Below are 19856 nucleotides of genomic sequence, written 5' to 3'. Positions count from 1 at the left end.
TTCAGGAATCGCAGACCAAAGGAGATAGTTCAGGTTCTAATGAGACAACATAAACTAAGCAGGAGCTGCATACGGTGTGGCTTAACAAGCTCAGCTCTGGAGCTCTTTCATACCATAGTCCCATCTCCTGGTCCTGCCTATGTTCATCTCTTTTCTTGAAATGATAAGATAGACTGCAAGTTGTCTTTCAAAGAATGATGCAAGTACACCAGGGAACACTTGGTGAAGGTCAAACTATCCATTTTTTAGAGCACTTCGGCTCACATGTCATTTTTATCTACTGCTGAATTTTTTTAGATAAGGCGTTAGCCAAGACATTTTGATATTGGTAAAAGTATGCGTTGAATAAACTTATGGAGGTTTCAGCTAGCGCTCTTTATCAATTGGTATAGTTTTATGCCATTCAGGTTTTTGTTCGCCCACTACGCCCTCCATCATGGAGCAATGGGTCTGCCACCTTAGCCGTTGGCTAACTTCACTGTGAGTGATGGCATTATTCCATTTCACAAGGAGCACATCTGCACACAAATTAGTTCCATTAAATGCCCTATTTGTGACCAAAATATATTTTTTCCTTTAGCCATTTTTTTAAGATTTGACAAGGGCCCAGCAGTTTCCCCAACAGTAGACCTGTGCAAAACCTGCCACAAAACAAAACAAGCACTGACAAAGTCAAAAGACTGATGGCCAAGAACAGACCAATTGACTTTACTAATGCTTGTTTACATTTGTGGAGGGAACTCCTAGTGATACCCGAAAATTCTTGGTAAAATAAAATCGCCCGAGTTGCCCCTTGTTTAATAACTGTTCCGGTTTCAGTTGATAAGTGGTTGAAAGCCCTGATGGGACAAGTTGGCTGTACACAAAAAGAGTCAACGTATTGTATTTTCCATGGTGATGAGGTTGAAGAAGCAGTTCCCATTTGCCAAGCCCAAACTTCATGATGCAGAGGAATTTGTGTTCCATTGTTCTCCCCAAAAACCTTCTTTCGTCGCAAACACATCGCGACACCGCAAATATATGATCATGCCTGCAGTGAACTCCAAAAGAACGAACAAATTAAGGGAAGCATGCATTTTCCCAACACATAAAACAACCATTTATAAATCCAGTATGTCTTTTCTTTGCAATCTGGTGCAATGGTTAATTTTCTTTTTATTTTTTTTATTTCAAGCACATGCTACAAAAAAATAAAAAGACAGTGCCATCACCTGAACGAGGCTGCATTATAATTGCAACAAGAATTGTTGATTTAAAAACAAAAAAAAACATCCATTAATGGAGCGGTTTTACTATAGATGTTTTGTAAACCAGAAACTTTTCAATTGTGCAACACATTTTTTGTTTTTCTATGTGAAGGAGAGAAAGATAAATTGCCAGCCAACCGTTTATTCAAAAGCAATTAGCTACAATGTTGCCTTGATACTTAAACAGTTTACAACCTAAACTTTAGAAAGGACTGCAAGCAAAACATACAGCAGCCATTTGAAGTTAATATAAAAACGTGAAATAAAAAAGCACATTTTAAACCAGCTTTGCAACTGAAGAGAAAGCAACTATGTTTTTGGCAGGGTGTAACAGATTTGCTAAAACTTTGTGAATTCCCTCAAAGTGAAGCGAGCGAATGGGATTATTGGGCTGAGCCATTGCCTAAGCCATAGGTCTTTGAACGTTTGTGGTCTGAGCCCCCTTAAGTATATGGTTTGAAATCGGGCCCCCCTCCAAAATTGAATGGCAAGATTTGGGGGAACAGGAGAGGCGAGCCCAGGTGGGACTTATCAGTGAAACCTTTTTTTAGAGATTTTAATCTATAATAATTGCAACACTTACGAAAGAGACAATGTATAGAACAAAACCAAAAATTGACCAAAAATACTGTGCCTCTTAATAGGGGTGTTATGAGCCCGTCACTCTCCTGGGCCCCAATGCAACTGCTGCACTATTGATGGCAGCAGCCAGGGCTGGCATTTTCTCAGAAAGCGCCCTGGACGAAATTTAATTTGGCACCCCTCCTGAACCTCCTCCTCCACCTCTCCCCATCTGCCCCTCCCATTGGTGATTCTAGTGTGGGGGGGCATGTTTGTGCTCAGAGGTAACGTCCTGCTGAATATCTCAGAGCAGTGACTGGCCTGTGAACAGACATCTGCCTCTTGACCCTTCACCTGAACCGCCTATTTAGTTTTTAAACTGGAAGTGGTTCCATGGACCGGTGAAGGGATGAGGAATGGGGTGTGAGATATAGGGGATCAGAGGAAGGCTAAGGAAAATAAAGAAAACAAGGTTTTATAGCCAGTCTGGGGGTAATGAACTGAACTGGCAGCCTGGAATGAAAGCATTATTCAAGGAAGCTCACAAGGTCAGCTGCATGTGCGCCCTTCTAAATTAGCTGCCCCGTGCCTGGTTCCAGCTCACCCATGCCAACAGCCAGCCATGGCTGCAGCCCTGAAAAGCAGGCTGTCTCTCTGCCTGTTCCCCCTTCCTCACTGTATCTGGCCACGAATCCTGGCCATCACTCCTGTCTTTCAGCAGACTCCCTTTCCTGAACAGAAAGAAATGAGATCCCATGTGTTGCCCCCTCCTTGCAGTAAAGGTGCCCTCTGTCCTAAAGCTAGCATGGCAAATGAGGCTGCATGCCCACTCCATGCCCCTTTTTGTAAAGTAAGAACATTGTAATCGTGATGCAGCGGGCATCTCACACTCCTGGGTACCGGTGCCAATGAACTTACTTCATTAACGAAGCTACTGCCTTGCAAAGAGCAGTTTCCTCATACATTTCTAAAAAAAGCAGGACCCCCATATTGCTTCATCTCCCTCTCTGCCATCTCTCTCTGAGGCCCAGCTAATGGGTCTCCTCTGCTTCAGTTTTCCCCTCCCTTGGGCCATAGGTCCAAAGCCCAAAGCAAACCTGGTGCAGAAAAGGTGCAGTGGGCCCTAAAGGAAGCAAGGAAGGATAGTAAAACAGCCATAATCGGGATTTAGTTGGTTCCTCACACCTCTGGGTTCCAGTGGCACTGCACCTCTGGAAACAATGTAAATGACAGCCTTGCGAAGCAAGCTGTTTCCTCTGCCCATTCCACTGGCCCATTACCCCTAGGCCAGAGGCCCAGCATTGGCTCTTTGCTCCTGTGTGTAAAGAAAACCTGGTTAAAGGCCCACATTTGGCCTCGTTGTCTTGCTCCCTGCACATTGCAGGTTACCTGTACTCTAAGGCAATAATACAGCCACATTCTGGGTGCAGGGGTCCCTCACACGCCTGGCCTCAGTGTCGCTGCACTAATGGCAGTGATTGCCCTTTAAAGACATGAGTCACAATTTCTCTGCACCTTCCTCAGATCACCCCTCTGAGAAAACTGCCTATGTCCATTTATAAATGGAAAACTTAACCCCCACATAGCGCCCCCTACTCGGGGGCATCTCTTTGACACTATGCGTAGATCATGCTCTTATTCTGTTTCTCCTGGGACATAAATCTGAGGCCCCAGGTGTCTGGACCATCAGGGTCGGGGTCTCAAAACGACTCTGCTGATATCCTTCTGCCATCGCCCCCCTCGATTCAACTGGAAGGTCATCTGGACAGAGATCAAGGAGGTAGGATCTATGAGGAACAACAGGCCCATGCTTTTTTTTTTTAACTTTACATACTTTTTTGTTAAAAAAACAATTGACCCTAAATGGTTAATGTAGCTCTTGAGAATCCTCTTGGTGAAAGTGAAGGGAGGGCAGGTGGGAGAGGGTTTGGGGGGGATCTCCTGTGCTGTGAAGCTGAAGAAGGGAAAGAGAGCTGAAACAGGTCTGCTTACCAGGGTGCCTGCCACCTAAAAGGAATGTAAATGTGTGCATTTGGTTAATCAGCAAATGCAAAGGCTGCTTGGGACACAGGCATCAATCGAGGGAGTCGGCTGAATTTTTATGGAGAGAAAGGTTTATTCTTTTTGAGAATAAATGTAAGGGTGTAATCAGCAGAGCTCTGAAAAACGCTTTTAACGGGCACTATAAACATATTTGCACAATGACATTCTACCTATTACTGAAATATGTACTATGAAAGCACTTGTTTTATCTTAATCAATAAATCAATTTGTGGAACCCTATCTTATACTGTATATAATACAATGTTAAAATAATGGCTTACGTATTCACAGTGCTTTTTGTTACAGGATGGGACCTCGCAGCACTATAAATACACTAGTCGCTATTCCCCACTGCACTAATCAGAATTCAGATCTTTAGCGCTTTGATCCCACATAAAGACATCTGCAGCGCTCACATTAGTCAAATGCAGTTTCATAATATAAAATAATACATTTACCGCTGTTTAGTTTAACTTGCCTTTATGGTTTGTGTTTTTTATATGCAGTTAACTGAAAGTGAAAAATCAATAAGACACAGAATATTTGGGCATTTTTAGGAAAGCCTTTGACCCCACCACCACGGCATGGATTACAGTTCTCTACTTTTTAAGCACTTCGACCATGCATGTAAATTAAGGCAGCCTGGAAAACTCATTCACAAGTACTTAGAGCGTCATTTGTGCTCCCCTGGGAATACATCCACAGTCCCACAGGGGACTGCATCCCACAGTTTGAAGACTTATGCCCTATGATGTGGAGGTTGGAAGCAAAATGGGAGTGGCGATTTAGCAGACCAATGGGTGAAGACAGCTGACAAAATCTCTTCTTTATATGTATATTACGTACGATTTCTTTGGGGGGAAAACAATAGTCTGGCAACACAGCTAAAGATATCTCAAAAAAAGAGGCCAGACCTAAAATTCAGATGCCTAGTTAGTGTCACTTCTGCAGTACTGTTATTATTTAGGGTCCACTTTATAAATGTAGTTTGAAAAACAATTTTGGCCGTAACTTTGTTCGTTTAAATTTGGGGGTTTATTTTCCTGAATGCTCTTGAACACTGTGGAAGGCCCACCCCTCGCTCAACCCTCTTCCTTTTTTTTACGGTAAATGACTTTTTAAAACTTTCTTACCGTTTCCTGCGTGTTTTATTATTTACAGTTTTAACAGAGGGCTCTTTCTACCTTATTTGACTATAGCACATTTTGAAGGGAGAATTAATAATTTACAATTCCGTTTTTCAAAATATACCACTCTCATTGAGGAAATGCATCATCAAAGAAAGTGTTCCATAATATTATTTTGTCAGTGTTTTTACAAACTTAAGCCCAGCAACATTTTTAACCTCAGAAACAATGACCTGTAATTAGCTGTTGTAATACCACATTCTAGAAATACTAGCAGCATAGGAGCAGTTTTACCGGACAGCTTCACGTTTATGCTTCTGAATGGGAGGGCCATGCAATGATATGTATTTTTCTTCTCAGCTCTATGATGAGAAAACTAAAAATATTGCCTCTCTCTGTCTGCACTTTGCTGTCTGCTGCTCATGTACTAACTCAAACAAATCCCCAGGCTGAATGTATTTCAATTGGACACTGCAAATACATAAGTAGCTGCGCTGAGCCAGCACAGCTGTTCATGATACAACCTCTCATCCGATAATGCCACATCGAGCATCATCAGTACCGTTTGGTCTTTAGTGAGCTTGGCATTACTGCACAATTCAGGATCGGTTTCTAATCCTGAGCGGAAACGTTAATAGGTAACAGTGATAGTTACTGATTCTATGAGTGATTTGATTCCATAGCTATGGGACCAGTTGTCTGATCCCCTCATTTCTGCTTACAGCTGCCTACCCGACAAAGGTTGAAGATATCAATGATGTAGTCAACGGCTACAACTGCGCCAGGGGCAGCGTGCCCTGGCAGGTCTACTTCATGTGCAATGGAGGTCGCTGGTGCGGAGGTTCTCTGATCAATCAGTACTGGATCGTATCAGCCGCCCATTGCTATCAGCCGTGAGTGTTTCTCTTCTCCTGTACAATATATCAGTTGTTGAAATATGCCGACTTGAACCATTGAATGATGGCCATTGCCCAATGATCTCACCCATGTTTGATGTCCTTGGGTTCAGAGGTGAAAGGTGGGAGGTGGATCCTCTGCCTTCATTACGGTGAGGAAGGTAGTGATCCATCCGAGCACATGCCCTTGGATGCCAATGTGGGGGAGTCTTTTTATCAGTGTGTGGTGGGATATAGTGCAGAAGGCTGCTGAGAGGTCAAGGAGGATCAACGCTGCTGTTTGTCGATCTGAGATGCAAAAGAGATATTTTGTTGTGCCCTGGGGAGGATCATACTTACATTTGTCTTTTGAGCAGGAAATTGCTTGCTAGGATTTTAGTGCTTGTTTCATGCAAGTGAAGAGAGCTAGGATGGAAGAGCAAAAAGGTGGATAAATGAAAGGGTAAGAGGATGGATGCAAGAGCAAAAGGGTCAAGGGTATAGGATGAATGAGTTGACAGATGAGAAATGGAAAGATGGGGAATATGAAAGGATGAGTGTGTGAATGCCTGGATAGATTGATATATGGACATATGGATGGATTGATGGATGGATTATTCAAGTGTGATGGTAACTTTCTTAAGGGGAGTAGGGTTTGCTTGCCTGATGCTCAGCATTTGAGAATAGGTAATGTTCAAGTGAGGTGTATTTACATTTTCTGGCTACCTCCTTGTTGCTATCCATCTGTGGCATTGCCCCAGTGTAAGTAAGTTTGCATTTCCAAAAGCATGCAGAGGAAATTCAGCCGGTATTGGAATATGATCTGAGTAAGATGTCTCATGTAAGTGTTAAATACTACCATGGCTTAGGACTGTCTTGGTGAACCCTGCGTTCGATGTGTTTCAGAGGCGATGATGATTCCATTTAATTTGTTGAATGTAGTCTGAATGGAACAGATACAATTATTGTCCCATCACCAAGCCAACTTTTCTAGAATCTCGGATGATCACAGAGGATCTTGTGGTCTACTGCCCCATGGACCACAGAAAGGGGAAATAAAATCAAAATAGCCATTTTGCAAACATTGAAGGAAAAGAGCAGCTATTTGCTAATGTCAGCAGTCGGGGATTCTGTGCCTTTACAGGTCGGGAGGCTGATTGCAAGTCGTGTAATAGTCTATTCATTTTACCAATACTCGTGCATGGCAGGTGGCCTGGCTCTATGGGCTCCATGGTATTTTGCTGTGAAAGCTCAGATCCTAGATGGGTATGTGGTGCGCCTTTCCAAGGGTTGAGCAGTTGATTTGTTCATAGTGCTCATTAGAACTTTCTTTGGTTAATTGGGACTATTCCTTGTGGAATGGGACATGGATGACTCTTATGATACCTACTTCAAGATGTAGACATATGGTCGTCTATGACCTGTCGTAAGAAAGAGCGCAACATTGTTAACGTTAAAGTGTGGCCACAGTCTTGCGAATTGTTTATGTTGAACATTTTCTAGTGTTCTCTCTGTCACTCCTTCTGGCCCTAATTTAAAATTGGTCAAGAAATTTTCAGTAACACCACGAGGTGGAAATACCATTTTTCTGCATTTAAAGCTGCAAAGCTAGCACCGATTTTGCCCTTGTGTATGGGCGTGACTTTCCTATGCTGTGATGGGGCATCACCACATTTGAAATGCGGTAATATAAGTTCACTTGATGTTGCAAATGTTTATGAAATGTGCAGTCTGCAGTTTCTGCACAATTGCATGACTGCACATCACCAATAGGTTTAAACGAGCTGTCCCTCCATCAATCCATCCTTTGTCTTCCACTCTGTCTCTATCTCTTTTTTAGTTAACTCATTCTCCATTCATGGTTTTCCCTGCTAGGGCCAATACTTTGGTAGCCTACCTTGGTGAGTATGACACGACTTACACCGAAAGCACGGAGCAGGCCATCCAAGTCTCTAAAGTCATCAAGCATCCGAACTACAACTCCCAGACTCAAGATAACGACATCATGCTGGTCAAGCTGTCCAAGCCGGCACAGTACAACAACTTCGTCTCTCCGATTGCTCTGCCAACCAGCTGTGCAGCAGCTGGCACCTGGTGCCTCACATCCGGATGGGGAAATACCCAGCCTGATTCAGGTAAAATGGTGCAAATCCACTATTTCTACATGTACAATCAGGTGTATAGTATACACGTTTGTCTGTGTCATTGTCCAGTTTGCAATCAGCACATTCCAAAATGAGGCTGGAATTAAAGGGCAATGCCCTTTAGTGCAGTTGACTGTATGTCTAAAAGCTAACTGTAGAACTGGAAGTTCAGAAGATGCGAGGAAGTTGTTGTAAGTTGCCTTTTGCTTTGCATTCTCGTTTTTGGTCGTTTTGTTTTGCAGTTATAAATGTAAAATTGTGCGTGACACCTGACATAGGACAATTCGAGGTACCTGAGGTGATGTAAACAGTCTAGCTGTGGAAGAACAGAAATGCAACCAGTTCAAGCAGTGGTCTTTTTATTGCTGCGCCCCCTCATGTAAACAAAAATCGCTGTGGTGCCCCAAAATGACAAAAATATTTTTGAAGCAACTAATCTATCTAATTTGTATTTCTAAATATATTTAGGAAGTCAAACATGGCAGTTCTCTTCAGTCATCTCTTTTAAAAACAAGCATTGGCATAGCCATTAGGTCTGGCCTTTGAGTCCTTATAAGTGTTTAGCCATGCAACAGTTGATGTTGTTGCACCAAGGATATTGTGCTGCATAACTAAATACTTATGAGGTCCCAAAAGCAAGACCTGTTGGTTATGCCAATGCTTGGTAAATGTGCTATGCACCTTAATACATGTATCTATCAAAGGTGCAGTTTACACGTTTCATTCAGCTGGAGGTGTTTCACGTGGAATTTGTGTGTTAAATGTAAAAACAATCTTTGTTTTATGTCTTCAAAAAGAATGCTGAAAATGAAACTATGTTCTCTTCAGGGGCTGTCTACAAAAGGTACTGATTACATAGGAAACCATGACGATTCAGAAATGCGGCTTTTAGGGACAGTCTCACGGTTTCTGAGCAGGATACTTTTATAGCAGATGAGGAGATGTATTCTCAGGAAAATACAGAGAGAAGACAGACACAGTGAGCTCTGTACACACTTTAAAAAAGCAGCCCATTGCATTGCAAGTGCTTGTTTCTTTTGGAACTCTTGCCATCATACTAGATGAGCAATTGTTCTTTAAGCACAGGCAGCCGGCACTTAAGCTCCCTGTGCAGTGCATGTTCTCTGTGTGCGGGCTCTACATGTGCGCTGTCTGCGAGACGCTTGCACATGGGTTGGGCTCCGTGCCCATGCTGTGTTTTATTATTGTGTGTGCGCTCATCCATGCAAGCGCATACGAGGGGTGTTTCTGCTTGCCTTGTGACTGTTTTCTTTGTCCTAATGCCGGTTACATTGTTCCTGTCTGCGCTCTTCTTGCTGCTGTCTGACATTTGTACTTCCCCATCCTCTCACACTTCTCTTTCCAGGGCAAGCCTTGCTGTGTTTTTGATGCTTGCACAGGACTGAGTGCGCCTCAAGTTTCACTTGTTTAGCTTCTAGCTCGCCACAGTCACTTCGTGAGAATGTGGGCCAACCAATGTATCCCCCATCACTCCTTGTCTCACAGTTGATTGGTAGTGCTTAGACGCATTATGATTCATGACAGGGTATGTGAGTTGGGCACAATCAGATTGGCATAACGTATGCAACTGGAGCATGGCTGACAGATTTTGCAAGTGGGCTGATGAGGCTGGCACGCTGATTGCTCAACGCGTTCATAGTGAAGCCAGAACAGGGATTGTGCAAAGAGATGGGCGAAGCTGGCACAGGATAGGCTGAAGGCGAGCGGTGAGTAGGTGATGATATTCGTACAAGTGGGTCAGGGAATGTATCTAACAGAAAGGCAGAAAGACCCAGCAAGGCCGGACCCCGAAATGTGGCTGTGGAGACACACCTAGGGTACCGGGAGGCAGGGGCGGTCTGTGAAGCTGCCGCGCTCGCTGTTAGAGGAGCGGGGTGCGCGAGCCTGACGCACTGTTTACGGGGTTGATGGTAGTGGGTGAGACTGGGACAGTGACCAGTGTCAGAGAGGCAGCCATGCACGTGGCAGTGATACCATCGATGCACTTTTAAAATGTTTGTGCACCGGATTTCTAGCAGAATGGTGAGCAAACAGATGTGCAATATGGTGAAATAGAGAAGCGCACCCACTAAGTGGGCCCGTGATGCTATGGTGCCCACGTGCCATTTGCCTAGCTCGCTGGTGAAGCTTCCAAACGCACGTGCGCAAAGCATCAGCTGTTTTTGCTCTTTTTGGAAGCACATAATTGTGCTTGTGGCATGCCCCTGCGCGCTCCCTGAAGGTGTATTCCGCCACAAGCACAAGTATGTGCTTCCAAAAAGAGCAAGTGATAGCTAAAGGACCTCCTATGCAGCGCATGCGCCCTGTGTAGGCGAGACCTAATGAGATCGGATACATGATCAGGAAAACAATAAGACAGAAAGTTTTTTTTATATGTGTATGTATAACGGGAATACTCCTAGTCCCCTTGGTCAATAATATTTTGTGGCAACCCTTTCCTTACTCTATACTCTTCCCCCCTCCTTTTTTTTTATTTTCCTTTTTTTACTTTCCTGGAGTTTCTTTGATTTTTGTGTTCCCCCTCCTTGTACTGTCTAGGACTCTGGGGCCCACTGTATTTATTTAGGTATCCCCTAATTTCCACTTTACAGATCTTTTATGCCCAATCAAGGTTGGGCTTAACCACGTAGAATAGCTCTGATCCCATTTTTCTCCCAACGCAGTGAGGCTTTAGTGAGCCCGTTTTATTCTAACAACAAGCACCCAGTCTTCATAGCTACAGGGACAAGGTTGGGTTTAACCACGTAGAATAGCACTGATCCCATATTATTGTTTCTCCCAATGCGGTGATGCTTTATTGAGCCCGTTTTATTGTAACAACGAGCGCCCAGTCTCCATAGCTACAAGGACGCACTGTTCACCGCGCCACACCCATTCGGCACGCGGTGACATCACGGCGTATGGACAAGCCCTCAGTCACTCCAGGACGTGCCAGCTTCTTAAACACTGCTTCGGAGCCCCTGGCTGACACACACGGGGCGCCTAGGGATTTGCAAGTTAGGCAAAACAGCCTTTTAGGACTGTCCACAAGTAAGTTACCTTTACCGGGATGGGCAGGCTCTGGACTTTTTTCAAAGTAGCAGGTAGGCTCCGTTTTGCATCTAGAATCCGGTTCTAAACCCCTCTCCTCCCCGCCCTCCTCTCCCTCCCCCTTTCATCTGTTCTCCGATCCAGATCGTGGCCGGATCTGGTCTGTGCAAAACCCGACGCCCATGAGGCACATTCCAATAGCGCTTCAAGGAAGCGTTTTTTCTTGCCCTCTCTGAATGTATACATGCCTTTTAGTTTTTAGGGCTCGCCTGCTGGGCATAGCTGGCGAAGCTCTATTATGGCTTATCGAGAGTTTAACTACTGGCGATTCACTGGCGATTCCTTGCAGTGCATGTGCTTTTTAGGTCATTGCGCAAGCGCAAGCCCTAAAAAGCGTGTGCTTCTCTAATTATTCACGGCCGGCCGGCCGGCCATACTTTCAGTTTCACCTCCCCCCATGGCCGTGTCTCCTTAGCGTTTCACACGATTTGGGTTTTATAATATAAGCTGCTTTTCACTTGTTAAATAATTGTATTTGATTTACTTTTGAAAGAGATGTGCAGAAAGAGATGTGCAGAGTATCTATGTGTAATCCTATACCATACACAAACGCGAGGTTGAACTGCTTTATTTTTGTGACTATCTCCTTGTGAGGCTCAAAGGGGAGTCCCCGGCTTGGCCGCGCACGTGTTTTGTGCGGAGGTGTTCTCTTCAAAACATGGCGGTGCTCCTATCGCGGGTTCTAAGCAGGCGGGAATGTTTGTCTGCCACTTGCTCGAAGAATTGTTTGGTAGAGCACAGCTGCTGGACCAGACACTAACATACTCTGAAAGTTTTCTCAGTTTGAGCACATGAGCCGTCTTCCGGCATCTGCGTCAGTGTGTGCTCCCTCGCCCTTCAGTTCAAGCCCTCTAATCTCCCTCTGCACCCCCCCCGTTCTTCCCAACCAGCGAGTGGGTGCACGTCACTGTCGTTGTTTTGCTTCATTATTTCTTTCTTTTCCTTCGCCTAAAACACAAACTGCTGACTGCCAGCTTCTTTTCCGCCCTCCTCGCTACAGTGTCTGCGCGGAACAAGGGCTTCATTGTGCTTGTTGGTCTGGATGTAGCATTGGGCTCCCAGCGCCACGTTTCTCTTATAATAATTTCATTGTAAAATCGGAACTGGGACGTCGGTTTGGAAAAAAATAATTGGCTGCTATTGAAAAGCATTTTCCTTGCGAAAAGTTCGAGTGTGTACTCGTATTGAAGGTTTCTAACTGAGCAGCGTCAGGAAGTTAGTTATAGATACAAAGCAACGCACTGCAAAAAGTCTACATGCGCGCCAGTCACACCGGTTGGACGGTCACAAGACCCACCTTCACCCCTATGGAACCCTTCCGTTTATTGTGTATGTGTGTGTGTATATATAATATGTATGTATATTTTAATGATGTGTCCACATTTAGTACTATTCCTATGTCTGTTTGCCCGGGTTTTTTTGGTTCTGAAAAGCTTGTCACCCGAAGCATCTTTCTTTCATGTTTGAAAAAACAGCCCAACACTCGCCTACCACATGGCTATACATACTACAGGTTTTCAGAGCAACACCAAGTAATAAAACTTGACAAGCTGCTTCCAACGCAACATAACATCGCACTGCGCAACCTTTTCTTTATATATACAACCCCACACAAGAAGCATGCATATGTGCCAAATCACCAACACCTCTGTATTATTGTAAGGTAATACCTTACAAGCTATTCGTGCTGCCATTGTAAAAAATAAATACACTAAAAATTGGGCGTCTTACTGGCGTCAGCACCACACATGCATTAAGCACAGAGCTGAACGCCACGCGTTCATTAGACTTGAAAATAGAGGCTACTAAACTGCAAGTCTCTGACTTTTTTATCCAGTCATGTGTACATCTGCCATGTGTTCTTTCAGGCCTTTTGTAGCCAGTTGGTTCCTAGTCACCCACCTGGGATTGCTTGAGTTTTTCCTCCTGTACATCACGTACATACAAAACATGTTGCATTACAAATGCTATAGGTGTCACATTTGAAAAAGTTAAAAGTATTGGCATTGTAAATGACAAAGCTATTAATTTTGCTATTTTCAAGACCAACACATACATTTTTTTTGTCATTTACAAAATCAATAGCTCCAACTTTTCTAATGCGAGACCTATTGCATTTCCAATGCTTGTTTTGCTCGTGTGTTAGACTGGATGTTGGTATGCCATTTTGCGACTTTGTAATCACGCCTGTTTTTGGGCGCATGGACACCCACGTAAATTGGAACTTTCGGTGAATGTATAATTGAAGATTAGGGAGCGATCGCATTTCCTTGTAATTAGCACTCACCTTAACTCACGTTCTACTAGTGAGTGGGTTATGAGTGCACAGACTCACCGCAATTAAGTGGGTTGTAATATTTATTCACGGGCCTTATTTAAAGCCCAATGGTGCTCGCTGCACCCTAATGAAACCCATGCATGACGACTCATGAGCTATGCATCAACACCCATCGTATTTCTCTATCACTTTGGGTGTTGCATTTTGAGCACTTCGCACACGTCCTATGTACTGAAATGTGTGTTTGTCTTTTGTCTTGTTTTTCTTCCTTTACAGATGCTTTTTTCTAGGAATCTGGGAAAAAGTAACTCTACAACCACCCACTGAATTTTATTTGGTGGTTTTTTCACGTAGTCAAGGGCAGGGTACACCTTAGCGAGTGTATACCACCCGGGCTACCACCACGGGTCCTGACGAAAACCCTATAATCATAACAGCGGTTGAAACATGTAGACCATTTTTATTTTTCACTACAATGCCTTTGACACCTGAGTCCTACCTAATCTGGCATGGTGTCCAGCTTATAAGAATCGTATAGTTGCGCAGACATTCCAGAATAAAGTTTTGATAGTGAATAGCTTACTGGACAATTTTTATATCACCTACCTTTTTTACTCTCACAAAAAAAATTCAAAAAACAAACCCGCTCAGATGTCCCAGCACACCCGGATAGCACTCGGCTGTCCGGGTGGGGCCCCGCTGATGAAGCATGTCATCAACTAGGTTGGTGAGTGAGGGGTCTTCTAACGAAGGATGAATTTGTCCTTTCAGACATTTTGTGCACCTCTTTTCTTCTGACAGAGGCATTATAGCACCTCCTGGGAGTAATCCTTCATTTAATTGGATACATGATCGCCAACATGCTGTGGCAGTCTGGTCTCCCTAGTGTCAAATAATCCATAGTGCGATCTTTTATCCGGAATGGGAGGGAGGGCCTTAGAGGCTCATTCAGAGCTCCTTCCCCTTTGACACCCACTCCCAGCCAGGACATGAATGACAACAGACGTCACAATGTTTTGACCATGGTGCTCGTCTTCCCCAATGCCTTGCACCGACCCATGATCAGTTTAGGCACCCCAGGGAGGCCACCTCCAGTTTTAAAAACCTCTGCATTAAAGGGAGGGCTGGTGAAAATCCTAACTTGTGATGCAAACATCACGGTCATCATTATGTCATCTGGAACATGCACATTTTACTTCACATAGTATCCCTTGGAAAGCGATGCCTGCTGCACTTTACTGCAACCATATGACAAAAGCAGCACTTAGAGAAAGGGTAAAGTGAATTTTCCGAAAAAGCATGCGTGTTATTTCCAAGTATAAGTAACAATGAACCCTTGAATGACCTCTATTAGCAGCACACATGCTTAAACTGCTGAGCTACTGAAGCCACAGAGTACATTCACGTATCTACTGCCTATGCACAGGGTGAAGGGAGGAGAAGCATGGGTGTTGTTGCGCCTTTAATTCTTCTGATGAAGCTAAAAAGTGAATGTATCCGACCTGCTTCCGGCAGCAGGCAGCGAGGGGTACACCTTTGCGGAAGGGGGCAGATGTTTGATGCATAGAGCTGCTTCCTGTCAAGGTATTCCTCTCCGTGTAAGCTTTGAGGCCCTTGCGCACATCTACGTCAAATGAATAACAATGATGTCATTTATTTAATTAAGGCTTTATTATAGCGCATGTGGGGCCTTGCAGCTGCGTCAGGGTGCTTGCAGCAAACGTAGAGAGAGGGACAGTATGTACTATAGATTTTGGTGCCAATTCGTGTGAGTATTTTTTCGAAGTGGACCTAAATTGCAATAATCTGGTGGTTTTACAGCCCTTTCTGGACATGCAGAAAGAATTTTTGCCACTCAGTTTTGCTTCCACTCAGGCTCTAATAGTGAGCCTGCAGGGCTCTGGCCTCTTAAAGACTTTTGTCTGGTCAGTTTAAGGATAGTCAGTCGAGGGAGATCACCATTAGACAAACTAGTCAACTTGTAGTGACAATTACGGTTGTTGCATTGGGTCGTCCGAGGCTCAAAATGCATAAGATGAGGTGAAGTTTAGGCGCTGATGACATAGGCGGTCAGCAGCAGGTGCAATCCTGCTGACCTCCAAAGTCAAAGAAAGCAATGAACTTCTGGAAAGCAAAGTTGTGTCTCATTTCAGGCAGCGTAGATTTATGATTCCACCAAGATACAATACGATTCCAAAGGGGATGATGGACGGAGCGCTTGAGCAAATCAAACACTCACCCCCACTCAACTGATCTGGGTTTAATCTATCATCATTCTTTAGCTCACTCCAACACCCCAGTTCAAACATGGCCATATGCAAATCAGTCTGACCCTGTGCCTCATGGGAACAGTCCAGACCGAACTGCCAAGCCACGTCTTCCCTGGACCGGAAACAAGCATCCTGGAACCGGTTTCGGTTTCATAACCCTCATCAGCCAGGCTATCTTGAATCCAGTGGCAAAGTGAGCAAGGGACCCACGTCTGGGCATACCCTGCCAACTTAGGGCGAACAAAGCGATACCAAAGGGGATGATGGACGGAGCGCTTGAGCAAATCAAACACTCACCCCCAGTCAGCTAACATTGCCCTGTGACATGGTAGGTAAATAGGTTCCTGGGGACAGCCTAGATGGTCATCCTGCCAGTGAAACAGAAAAACCTTGCCACACCCAAGACCTTTTTCTGCCCTTGGAACAAGTTTTGCACCTCTTCAAGGGGGCTATCAAACACCAGTTGAAGCTCATGCAAATGGTCCTCAGGAGGCTTTGGGCAGAGAAAAGGTTACTGTCTAAAAGTACCTTTTCCTTAATAGTTATCACAAATTCGATTTTACCTTTATATTGAATTTAAACGATTATCAAAAAGAGTCTTTGAATTATATTTTTAGCTGTTTCCTAACGACAATTAGTATTATTAACTGTACTCTTCTAGCCCAGGTTTTTGCTTTGGAACAGCCAGCTTTGCTACAGCGAAAACAGATGTTATGGCCTTTTCACTATAAGGACATGTGTGACAATAATTTTCTGCATGTCCCACTTTTAAATACCATGCACCGCTCCTTAGGGCTTATAAGGCCTATATAGGCATAACATATTCATACTGAAAAGGAACGTTTAGAACATTCAAAAAGGTTCATGTGGACAGGTCAAAGATGCAATTTAAAAGTGCATAGCTAGGCTACAATGGTAGGCTTGCAGTCATGTTTGCACTGACTCTGTAGTGGGTGGCAAGGTATGTGCTGAAGCCACTAGTGACATTTTGCTCACAGGCCCTGGGAACACTCGGTACCATATATTAGGGACTTAAATATGTCTATTAGGAGAATTGCAACATGCTTTAGGAGACGGAACACTTGAACTGAGGCCTGGGTTAGCTGAGTTCAAGACTAAACAAAAACAGCACAATCCGTTCACAAAAAATTGGGGCAATCATAGAAAAAAAGAGGCATTTTCCTACAATCATCCTCAGAGGTGAATGACTGTTGATGTTTTAAGTTTAGAGGGGAGTGTGTTATTAATTACACACCATTTATAGCACTCTGTTCCTTTGTTTTCTTAAAATGGGAAACAAAGGAACTTTGATAAATGTCCAGTAAATGCTTCAACATGCTAGTCTTTTCTCTCTCAACACTGCTAATTTAGATGAGCTTTAGTATCATAGTGGACAACTCATAAGTCCTTGCCAGATTGGTTCCATTCAGGTGTCTTTCTCTAAAGTTCAGGTAAAAAGATACAGAGAACTTACCCAAGAAGGTTGTTAACATGTCATGTATCAATAATGTTGCAAGTACAGCAAGCATTGGCAAAGTCATTACTGGTGGCTCTAAAGGGGGAACAAATGGGGCCCCATTTATGGACAGACTGATGAATAGGTTAAATACAGGGTTCTCACTTTGAAGAATGTGAGACTTCAAGGGGTCCGCACACGGTGTACCTCCATGGTGCCTTTCACAGATAATCAATAGGATCCTACATTAGGAAAACTAATTGCAAGTATTTCTGAATTCCACTTGTAATCACAAGATGTGTATATGAGTGAAAAATATCTGGAATTATTGGGGCATAGAGCTGCACTAAACAGGAATTGCCACAGACCCCACATGGACCAAAAGACAGAACCATGTCAACCAGACTATGCAGAATTAATTGTTCTCCAGGAATCGACCTTTCATTTTTAATCGCCTTCTGGGTATTCACCTTAGTAGAGATATTCTTGAGACACCAAGGGAATTTTTATTTTCTATGCCATGTGCGAGTGCTTTCCCGAGGTAGGAAGTCCATTTATCATTATAATGATTCTTGATGAGTGAGGAGGTCCGAGGATGAATCATTGTTCCTCTCCTTACAACATTTTGAATTTCCTCTTGCTGCTGGACAGAGAAACTGGACACTATGTGATGCATCGAAAATAGGAAAAATGTCTGTGTTTACCATATCCTAGCCTCATCTACATCAGCTCCATCCTGGAATGTTTTGGGGTGATCCGTCAAGTGGAGAGTGAATAAGAAACGGAGTCCCAAAACTCATTTTTCCCTTTCATTAGTTATTGAGAAAATAAGGCTTAAAATGTATAAATATTTCAGATCCTAACATAACATCTGATTTGATGACACCATATCAACAAAGATGTTGGGGCAGCCATTTTAAGACTCAGGAATTGAGTAGCCTGTCCTAGAATAAAGTTAAAAAAAAGATAGGTCTGGGTGGTGGCCCCTCTGGGCCCCAAAAATTCTTTTTTTAAGTGTTGCCACAAATTTGTGGAGGATCGAAGGAGTGGGGGAGGGAGGTGGCACATTGCTTTATTTTGAGGAGGGGTTATTTGCCCCCCCCTCCCTAAACCACCGTTAGGTTCTGGGGACCCTTTCCTTTGGGGTTGGCTTTATTATTAGGGGAGGAGTCATGCAGCTCAACTTCCCAAGACTCTCATCTAGGTTAGTGGACCTCATCCCCTGGAGCCGTTTTCAATTTTAGGGGAAGGGGGCATACCTTGCCCGCACTCTTCCGGAACACATAACACAACTTTACTTCCACCCGGGCGGGAGCATTGCAAAAAACTGCCCCCTTCTGGGTGGGAGCAAAGTGAGTGAGCCAGCTCCTTCCAGCACCACTATGGCTGCTAGCTGGGAAGCCACAGAGGTTTTTGGCAGCCTTGGGGCGCCCCTGTGGGCCCAACAAATAAGAACATGTAGGTGCCCTGGGTGGGTATTGGGTCACACACTTTTGAAAAAAACAATTCCACCTCCCACCTCAGTGGTGGCTGGAGAGCTTGCAGGGGCCACGGGGGCTTTGGGGCTCCACAAACAGCTCCCAATGATTTTGGTAATGTGGGAATTCCAGGTCGCCTTGGATCATCCACTTTTGAAAGACAATGCCCCCTGCTGCAGGCACTTGATATGGGCGCCTGCTGGGGAGTCAGCCAGGGCCACAGGGCACTAGAGCTCCTCTCGCAGCTCCAATAATGTTGGTCGTATTTGTGCCCCAGGTGGGTACCAGGGCACTCAGTTTACAAACAGAATTGCAAAGGAATATTAAATAAGCCACAGGAGCTGGTAATTTATTATTCATTGTTTCTTTGTAGGAAGTACATATATTGCCCAAGGGCTCCTTTAATATTTTTTTTTATTTCTGGTGGTGCCGCTAAAAGGGGCAGGGGCACTACCAACCCTCTTGTTAATGCTGTGGGGGCTGCATGGAATCGTCATCATGGAGAGTAGAGAAGGAATGTCTTGCAGACAATTAGTGTTGGTCCAAAGATCTCTCACTTTGCCAAACAAAAGAATTTCATTTTTGTCTACATGGTGAGGGAGCGAGTAATAGTTACTTTAGGGCACAAATTATAGTTACTGGCTGAGCTAGATATCCTAAGGGTAAAAAAGCCCCCTGGTGCCAATCAAAGTTCTGTTTGTTAAAATTGGATTCAAGGGACTCTTGTGAGAGTGGCATACTAACTGTACCCTAACACTGTCCTCTGCCACTCCTGTGCTGGTGTGTGCATGCGGGGGGGGGGCACATGTCATGCCCCCATGGAATTGCACCCACATTTGAACACGGTGTAGCATGTAGGACATGGTGCTTGCCACACCATACAGGTATGTACTGCAGGCACTGTCACAATGGCGATCTGCTGTACAGACTCTCCTATGAGCCTAACAGGCCAACGCAATGAGATCACCAGAACACCGCAGCCTCCATGGTTTAAACTTGTAATCCAACAGTCAGGTGCTCTACGGGCTCGGCGGTCCTGTCGGTGAGGCCGTTGCGGCAGGAGGATCGCCAAACTCGTAATCAGTCCCCTAGCTTCCTGCTGAATTTGGAGTAATTACGTTCAGGTAGTGCCTCTTTAAAAAAAAGTCTACGGAAAATGCATGGGCATTTTACATTTTGTGACCCCTTTTTTCTTGGCCCTTGCTTAACACATCACCCAGTTACTTTCCATGCACAAACTAGACAAAAAGTAACATAACTGCCACT

General features: G+C 44.2%; 1 protein-coding gene across 1 annotated transcript in view; it reads left to right on the top strand.

The window, feature by feature from the left end:
• The window catches only part of LOC147707753 (trypsin-3-like), a 34256-nt gene that overhangs the window by 425 nt on the left and 13975 nt on the right, over window positions 1-19856 (top strand). Inside the window, exons 2-3 of the mRNA XM_086926607.1 lie at window positions 5703-5871; window positions 7729-7988. Coding sequence (XP_086782733.1) covers window positions 5703-5871; window positions 7729-7988 — 429 coding nt within the window. The remainder of the gene's footprint in view (window positions 1-5702; window positions 5872-7728; window positions 7989-19856) is intronic.

The sequence above is a fragment of the Lissotriton vulgaris genome, chromosome 6 (assembly GCF_964263255.1).
Source record: "Lissotriton vulgaris chromosome 6, aLisVul1.2, whole genome shotgun sequence".
In the NCBI taxonomy this organism is placed as follows: Eukaryota; Metazoa; Chordata; class Amphibia; order Caudata; family Salamandridae; genus Lissotriton; species Lissotriton vulgaris.
This window is presented reverse-complemented; position numbering and strand designations above follow the sequence as displayed.